Below are 9597 nucleotides of genomic sequence, written 5' to 3'. Positions count from 1 at the left end.
CAACGGCGATGTAACGTATACAAAAGTAGTTAATTAGATAACGCCTTACTAGTAAAAGTGTATTATGTAACATTGTTTTTCCTAACACTGGCAAGCGGTCTTAGTAGATTAGATCACTCCAACACATACACTAACACTACATGCAATTGTATATTTATTGCACACTGCAAATCGCGAGCTCGCAAACAGAGCTCAACACAATGCCACAGTTCCACATGTTTGTGTCTAAGTAGGCTAAACTTGTCAATCATGGATGCAAATTGTGTTATTTCAACTTTAGAGGGCTATATTTATGTCTCAATATTTTTTTGAGAAGGTCATGAACATGTTTTTAATGCTCTAACTATAAAAAATATTTGATCTTATAAGCTGTACTCACCAAATTTTAGGAACATTTGTTTCCATATATTAGTCGCACCGGACTATAAGTCGCATATATATATACGTTGTGAAATTAGTTATTTACAGCTAAATATTTTGTAAATGTTTATCGACATACCTTAATTGTTTCCAAACGGTGTCTGGAACACGGTAGTAAAACGGATGATCAAACAAAACAGAAATCGTCATCATGGACTCAATAGCTGCGGACGCTAGCTATCTAATCAGCTAAACAGACTCAATAACTCCACGGTGATGTTTAGGTGAATTTACTGAGGAATTCGTGAAACTGAAACAATGCAAAAAGAATGCCATTGTGAGTTAATGATACTAACACAGACACTCGTGAACGTGTTAGCATATTAGCTAATGCTAACGATGCTATCATCATCACATTACGATAGCACATAAAAATATGTGTGAAAACAATCCTACAGACATCACACATGGGACTGTTTAGTAAGTATTAACAGTTTTAGTTATATTGTAAAACTTACAAATGTTGCTTGGAGTGATAAACGAAGAATCCATACGAGTAGAAACGCTATAGACAGCTAGAATACCTAACGACACTTCTACTTCCGGTCGAAAGCACTAAATGGAAGGACACTGCAGCACCTGCAGTGAGCGAACTCGTCCAAAATGTGGCGCCATAGCACAGATAATAAAACACTGTCTCAATGTATTCGCTTGTTTTTTATTATGGTCGTCAGCAAAGAAAAATCCATAAATCAGCTGCACCGTTTTATAACCCGCAGGGTTCAAAGTGTAGGGGGAAAAAGCATCGGCCGCAATTTACGGTAATAATCCCAAACCTTCCAGGTGTTCTTGTACAAATATGTACCTGTCTAAGAACAGTGATACACAGTCCTATTCATGTTGTAGGGACTGTCAAATCGTCGTTATGACGTTAATATTCAAAAGCGGCCCTCTCTACGCGCCCAGGCAGTGTTGGGGCAGCAGCCATCAGGCCTGAGTAGCCTCGGCGAAGCATCCGCCTTGTTGGACGTGTCCGTCCAGGCTCTGCGGGACACCAAGCAGGAGGGCCTGCAGCCAGAAGACATGGTGTCCCTCATCCAGTTGCTGTCGCTGGCCGCCGATGTCACGCTGCAGCCGGCCGCCGCCGCCAATCACACCGAGGAGAACATCCAGGAGCTGGGCCAGCACTTCATCAGCGTGGCGGACAGCGTCATCAGCCAGGACAATGCCTTCAAGTGGCAGGCCATCAAAGAGGTAACGTCGTCTGCTTTGCACCTTCTTATCTCCTCTTTGCCTCGATGCACACTTGGCCCTGCTTTGTGTGGGGAGCTGTGTGTGGATGTCACTCACTGCCACTGTCAGGAAAAACATTTAAAATCGTCAAATTAAAAATATATACACACACTAACGCCTGGAGAAAGAATCATACATTCATCATAGACTGAGCTAAGGGACGTCATGGTGCCATAAAGAAAGGAACACCATAGCATTGCAGTTAAGGTTGCCCTCAGTGGGCCGCTTGTAACAGTGAACAATATATGACTATAAATATATATCAATACCACATTTCCAAACCATAGTACGCACGGGCATATATAAGCCAATCCATTTTAGAAGAAAACAATATTTTCCCATATATTAGCCGCACCGGACTGTAAGACGCAGATATATATGGTGTGAATATTCCTTAAATAAGGTGTCTGTAACAGCAGTAAAACGGTTGACCGAACAAAACCGAAGTCATCGTCATGGACCCACTAGCTGCGGAAGCGAGCTTTCCATTCAGCTAAATAAGACTCAATAACTCCACGGTGATGTTTTGGTGAATTTACTGAGGATTTTGTGAAACTGAAACGATACAAAAAGAATGTTGTTTTTAGTTAATAATACTACGTGTTAGCATTTTACCTAATGCTAACGACGCTAGCGCCATTACATTACGATATCATGTACCAATGTGCATGAAAACACTCCTGCAGACATCACTCATGGACAATTTAGTAAGTAAGAATTGTTTTAGTTATATTGTAAAACTCACAAACGTTGCTTAGAGTGATGAATGAAGAATCCATATGAGTAAAAACGCTATGGACGGCTGGAAGACAAACACTGCACTCTGGTTGGGAAAAAAGAAAAACACGTACATGGAAGCAGCACTCGCAGTGAGCGAAGTAATCCATATGATGGCGCTATAGCACAAACAATAACAAACCTACTAGATGTATTTTTCTTGTTGTTTTTTCACGGTTCATGTACAGTGAAACTTCTATCTAAGAAATGATTTGGTTCTTTAACATGGCTAGCCAACCGAAAAGTTTTTTTACTTTAAAATTCATACAACGGAGCTGCCAGCTTTCAACCGTAAAATCTGCAGTTGTTTTTATTGTGTATTACGGTATATGGAAAAACAGCACCAAAGTTCTTTAAACTCAGTCGCCAGAATATTACTGTAAAATGTATTGTCATTTTTACAGTGTACAATTTGATGGCTAAATCAAGCAGATATCTAAGTTTTTTGTTGTTGTTGTTGTTTTATGTTTTGGAATGTATGATACTATAACACTTTGTTGCATTGTTTGATAATATTAAAGTTCAAAATATATGCAATTGCATGCAGGACATGTATTTTTTAATGTCAAAATAGAAAGATTTTGATGTCAAAATAGAAAGATTTTGATGTCAAAATAGAAAGACATTTTCAGTCTATGGTCACAAACACTGTTCATGTTCATGCAGAACATGAACAGTGTTCTTCCAAATTTTGATGAAGTGTTCTGCAAATACTACGTGCTCAAAATATTTTAATAAATTAATTAGTTTTAAATATTTTATATATTAGTCCTGTCAAATGATTAATATTTTAATCGGATTATTCACACTTTTGAATTTGAATTAACTGTGATTAATCACAGTAAATGATCGGCTTACACAACTTAAATTAACCTAAAGACAGACCCCAATATTTTGACACAAGTGCAATTCCATCGTCAGAATGTCATACGCAACCGTTTTTAAAAGGCTTTACTTGATTGCACATCATTTATTTGCCCAAAACCTGGTACAAGTATTGTCTAAAGTCCTGGCGTATTTTATGACGAAATGATGTACGCCTGATCACTGACCTAAAATGAAACCCACAGTCCCTTCCAGGCAACCAATTTCATATTTATGTAAAGGAGCACAAAATAAATGCATTAAAAAATTATATTTAAAATAAAAACTACATTGCGTGATTAATCTGCAGCTACACGGTTATTTTTTGTGATTAAAGTTAAAGTTAAAGTACCACACACACTAGGGGTGGTGAAATTACTCGCTGCGTTTGACCCATCCCCTTGTTCCACCCCCTGGGAGGTGAGGGGAGCAGTGAGCAGCAGCGGTGGCCGCACTCGGGAATCATTTTGGTGATTTAACCCCCAATACCAACCCTTGATGCTGAGTGCCAAGTAGGGAGGTAACGGGTCCCATTTTTATAGTCTTTGGTATGACTCGGCCGGGGTTTGAACTCACGACCTACGACCTGAGCATTAATCAAATGGGTTAACTCATTATTTTTCACAGACCTTATATATATATATATATATATATATATATATATATATATATATATATATATATATATATATATATATATATATATATATATGTATATATATATATGCAAATATATATATATATATATATATATATATATATATATATATATATATATATATATATATATATATATATATATATGTGTGTTTGTGTATGTATGAATCGTATTTATAGAATATGAAACAACCCAAAACAAACGAGCTGTGGCCCTCAAATGGCTGGATCTAACTCCTGGTTTGGATAATATTACCCTGCTTTTCATGTTCCATTAATATTAAAATGTATTAATCTGTCACTTGCAGTCAGATTAATGCCTCGTTTAAATTAAAATTTTTAAATCCTAATGACAGTCCTTTTTCAGTCATGCAACAATTAATTAAATTGTTTCCGGCTGCGACCACCAGAGGGCAATGTGCTTCCACTCACAGGCTGACGTAGTGCACTAATCAGGGACAGGTGAAGAGGCCACGGATGGCTTTATCACGCTCCTTATGTCGGGATTAAAAAACACATTCTCATTGAAAAATGTCTTCCTTTCTTCCCTGAAGCCACAGCAAAATAATATGTAAATTCAACATTAGTTTCGGCTGACAAACAGAGAAGAATGCGGTAATTTTGTTCACAAAAGCATGCACGGTGACCTTTTTTTAAATGTATTTATCTTTTCTTCTTTTTTTTTAACCGCCCTGCTATTTGTATGCATTGGATTCCAGTGTTTGTTTGCATTACCACTCGCCTCAGTTCCCTCTCTGACCACTCAGAACTCCAAGGCCACCTTGGCCCAGACTCAATGGATGGACATCTTTTTGCAAAGTGTTCTTCCACGGAACAAATCCTGGCCACGACCGCCCCCAAGGCCCACTTGTCACACACACTGTGTTCACCTTCTGTTTAATACGAGACAGCCAATGGAAAAAGTCCATTATTGCTTCAAGTGTATGGCCGGTGTTCTTTGAATCCCCTTAGAGATTACAGTAAGTCTTAAACTGACCAACACAATGTTTGCCATCGTTATTTCTTCCAAAACACTAAAAGGTTGAGATGTAAAATCTGAGATGCACAGAACCCTGACCTCAGCCCCATAGCATATTATAACAACTTAGTATAAAAAAGTATAAAAAAACTTGTTTGCTGATGTTGCCGTGCTGTGTTTTAGGTGGTAAACGGCCCCATGGACGTGGTCAGGACTATCGACCGAATGGTGACCAGCTTGAGTCCTCGCTTGATGGCAGAAAGCGATCACCTGACATTCCAAAGTCCCAACATCAGTGAGTGTCACACACAGGCGTGCGTACCTTTCACATTTGATCGATACAGTACCAATGTCCGGTACAGTTTACCACAGAGTCCCAGTTGTATTTATCATCTGAGTTCTTGGAAAGTGTATCCATATCAAAAACTGGTTGTCTTCGAAATTTTCTTCAGATAAATTCTAAGAAAACTAAAACTCTGATTATCGCTCCTGATAAAAAGATCTCCCTGATCAATAACTAATTTGGTACTCTAGCTGCATCTGCTAAAATCAGCCTCAGAAACATTGAGGTTGTGTTTGATCAGTCAAAGTCTTTGTTGTCAGCTGACCAAAAACTGATTGTATCACCTGAGAAATATCTCTAAAGTGAGAAATTGGATCTCGGCATGATCATTTGTACGTTCATCTTGTCTCGCTTTAATTATTGTAATTCTGTGAGTGTGAATGTTGTCTGTCTATCTGTGTTGGCCCTGCGATGAGGTGGCGACTTTTCCAGGGTGTACCCTGCCTTCCGCCCGAATGCAGCTGAGATAGGCTCCAGCACCCCCCGCGACCTCGAAAGGGACAAGCGTTAGAAAATGGATGTTTTTCAATTCAAACGAATGTACAGAATGCGGCTGCAAGACTTTTGACCGGTGCACCTAAAACAGCCCACGTTACCCCCGTCCTATCCAGTCTTCATCCAGCCAAAATTACGCATAGAGTTTAGGATTTTAGTCCTGACATGGAGGGGGGCCTCTACAGTACAGTACAGTATATCGCTTCATGGCGCAACCTTCGGTCTTCAGGCCAGGGTCTCCTAAAGACCTCAAAAACTGGCATTGTAGCCCCCAGACTCTGGAACGACTTGCACCAGTCCCTCCGTGAGCTTGACTGTGTTGACTCTTTAAAAAAAAACATTTGAAGACTTTGCTCAAAAAGGTTCATAATGTCTTCTTATTTATATACTTTTCAAATGTTCTTGTAATCAGACAATATTTTCGATATATTATCAGGTACAAATTCCATCTAATATACCGAAAATATTGTCTGACTACAAGAAAATTTGAGAAGTATTTGAAGACTTTGCTTTTTAGGAAAGCTTTTAGTAAATGGACTTTATAACTGTTTTTTTTTCTTTAGTATCCGCTTTTTTATCCTTTTTTATGATGTTGCCCCTGTTGTTTTGTACAGCACTTTGTGATTTTTATCTGTGAAAAGTGCTTTATGAATAAAATAATAACTTACGTACTTACTTACCAATTTCCAGTCCCTGAGAATTGGTTGATCCAATTGTTGATACTTTTGTGTTCAAATGTCTTAATCAGGGGTCCCCAAACTTTTTGACTCGGTGGCCGCATTGGGTTAAAAAAAATTGGCCGGTGGCCAGGCTGTATAACTATATATATATATATATATATATATATATATACATATACATATATATATATGTATACATACATATATACATTGTCTTTATAATCCGTTTTGTCATTTAACATCAATTAACATTGATGTTCATCAACATTTAACATTGTCACGTTATCGATGGGAAAATTCATTTTTAGACAATATGATTTGCCTGAGCAGCTAGGAGACACCAAGAGTAACACGCGGTAGAAAATGGATTAGAAAGGAAAGATTAAAAATTAAAAAAAATTAAAAACACTTTTTTTTTAACTTGGGACTTCCTGTGGGCCGGATTTTGGATGCTGGGGGGCCGGATCCGTAGTTTGGAGACCACTGGTCTTAATGAATGTTCATCATTTAAAAAAATATCACAATTTATTTTATTCAACATGTAACACCGAGCTGTTATTTTGTTTATTTACACTTCTATGTCTAATTTGCGAGTGTACTCAAAAGTTTGATCTAACGTAATTTTCTGTAAAACGCAATCGTGCCGTTTTCCGGGAATTTTCGGCCGTTTTCATCGTGGTGTGGCTGCTAGACTTGTGTGTCGGACTACCTAACGAGCTAAATCTGTAATGTGCCTTATCCTCACTGTAGCTTATGGGCCGTTTAGGGCTGCTGCATACTGGGCTAGTTAGCTAAATGCGGCTAACGCTAGCAAGTGTGTCCACAGCAACCAAAGTTACGAAGTTAGTCTGCTCGAACTGGCGGACACGTTCTTTTAGCAAAGACAACCTCTCTATAAGAAGGGTGCAAAAAGAAAATAAAGCTATACTCCTGTTTTTTTCTTTCACCGAGTCGGGGGCTTCGGACATTTCCATTAAAGGCAATGCATGTAGTTTATGCAAGATATATCCAACATAGAGTTGTCTTTTACTGTTTACAATGTAACGACCTGGTCGCATCGTGATGCAGGTGTTGTTCTCCCAAGGATGCAGACGGCTTCGGACACAGCTTGCAGGTGGGCAAAGGATTTATTTAAAGAACAAAAATCATACAGTGAACAAACAAAGACGTGCACATAGCATAAAAGGCAAAAACAAAAGGGCTAGCGTGGGAGCTAGCAAGCCAAAATAGCCTAGCGTGAAAACTAGCAGCTAAAGAACAAGAAATAAACGTTGTCATCAGTTGTGTAAAACAAACTTGGAAGCCAGACCGAGTGAGGCCAGGGCAAAGACTAAATAGCTCTCTGATTAGCGCCCGGGCAACAGGCGCGCGTCCCGAACACTAACCAGAGGCAGGTGTGTACAATCTGCCGTCATGGTAACTGAAACAAACAAAACTCAAGGCGCTGAAAACACATGTGACTCGAAAACATAAACAAACAATGATCCGGGCAGCAGATCATAACAGTACCCCCCCCTTAAAGGACAGATTCCAGATGTCCCCTGAAAAACAAAAACTAGAACCCAAAAAACAAGAAATAGTTCAAGAGTCAAGGGAGGGCGGAGGGAGGACCTGGCGGTGGGTCGCCAGGCCACGTGTCCCTGAATCCACCGGGGAAGAGTCAGGTGGCGGCGGCTAATGGAAAGGCCACACCCGTGGCCGCCGAGAAGGAGGTCGCGAGTGGCGCCAAAAGTTCATCAGCCGGAGAGTTCTCCGACAACGTCTTGGGTGTTTTTGCTGTTTGCGCCACTGGCGTCCATTCACTGACCTCGAGAGCTGCATGCGGGCCCCTGATTTCCGCTTGCGCAGCCGGACAGCTCGAGGTCGCAGAGACGACGACGGCGTAGAAGCAGGAAGAGACATCGTCGTCGCCATGGAAGCAGGAAGAGACGTCGTCGTCGTCGTGGAAGCAGGAAGAGACGTCGTCGTCGTCGTGGAAGCAGGAAGAGACGTCGTCGTCGTGGAAGCAGGAAGAGACGTCGTCGCCGTGGAAGCAGGAAGAGGCGTCGTCGTCGCCGTGGAAGCAGGAAGAGACGTCGTCGTCGCCGTGGAAGCATGAAGAGACATTGTCGTCGCCGTGGATGCAGGAAGAGACGCCGTCGCCGTGGAAGCAGGAAGAGACGTCGTCGTCGCCGTGGAAACAAGAAGAGACGTCGTCGCGGCAGCTGGTGCAGGTTCTGGTGCTAGTCTTGGAGCAGGGACAGGGGCTGGTCTTGGAGCCGGTGCTGGTGTGGGAACCAGTCTTGGAGCCGGTGCTGGTGTGGAAACCAGTCTTGGAGCCGGTGCTGGTGTGGGCACCAGTCTTGGAGCCGGTGCTGGTGTGAGAACCAGTCTTGGAACCGGTGCTGGTGTGGGAACCAGTCTTGGAGCCGGTGCTTGTGTGGGAACAAGTCTTGGAGCCGGTGCTGGTGTGGGAACCAGTCTTGGAGCCGGTGCTGGTGTGAGAACCAGTCTTGGAGCCGGTGCTGGTGTGAGAACCAGTCTAGGTGCCGGTGGAGGTGGCCTAGCTGGCGGTTGTGGCTTAGTAGGCCGAAAAACCGCTTAGCACGCCGAAGGACTGGTGGCGGTGCCCGGGCAGGAGGTTGCGGCTTAGCACGCCGAAAAACTGGTGGCGGTGGCCGGGCAGGATGTTGCGGCTTAGCACGCCGAAAAACTGGTGTCGGTGGCCGGGCAGGGGGTTGCGGCTTAGCACGCCGAAAGACAGGTGGCGATGGCCGGGCCGGGGGTTGCGGCTTGGCTGAGCGCAGTTGTGCCACCCCACTAGCACATCTCCCAGCACTAGCCCCCCCCCCCCCCCCAAGACGCGGACACCAGACGCGCTCCTTGCGGTTTGGAACCGTCTTCAAGGTGGGGAGGGTCAGGAGGAGGGCAAAATCCTCCCCTCTATGGGACAGCGTGGCGCAGTGGGAGAGTGGCCATGCGCAACCCGAGGGTCCCTGGTTCAAACCCCACCTATTACCAACCTCGTCATGTCCGTTGTGTCCTGAGCAAGACACTTGACCCTTGCTCCTGATGGGTGCTGGTTAGCGCCTTGCATGGCAGCTCCCTCCATCAGTGTGTGAATGTGTGTGTGAATGGGTAAATGTGGAAGTAGTGTCAAAGCGCTTTGA

The 9597-nt window shown here is 42.6% G+C and overlaps 1 protein-coding gene across 1 annotated transcript in view; it reads left to right on the top strand.

The window, feature by feature from the left end:
- Positions 1-9597, top strand: part of adgrd2 (adhesion G protein-coupled receptor D2) — a 115424-nt gene that overhangs the window by 29155 nt on the left and 76672 nt on the right. Inside the window, exons 7-8 of the mRNA XM_061980572.1 lie at positions 1327-1614; positions 5114-5225. Of these exons, the coding sequence (XP_061836556.1) occupies positions 1327-1614; positions 5114-5225 (400 nt within the window). The remainder of the gene's footprint in view (positions 1-1326; positions 1615-5113; positions 5226-9597) is intronic.

This window comes from Nerophis lumbriciformis, linkage group LG20 (assembly GCF_033978685.3).
Source record: "Nerophis lumbriciformis linkage group LG20, RoL_Nlum_v2.1, whole genome shotgun sequence".
NCBI classification, from domain to species: Eukaryota; Metazoa; Chordata; class Actinopteri; order Syngnathiformes; family Syngnathidae; genus Nerophis; species Nerophis lumbriciformis.
Note: the sequence above shows the minus strand (reverse complement) of the source record. Positions and strands in the feature narration are given on the sequence as shown.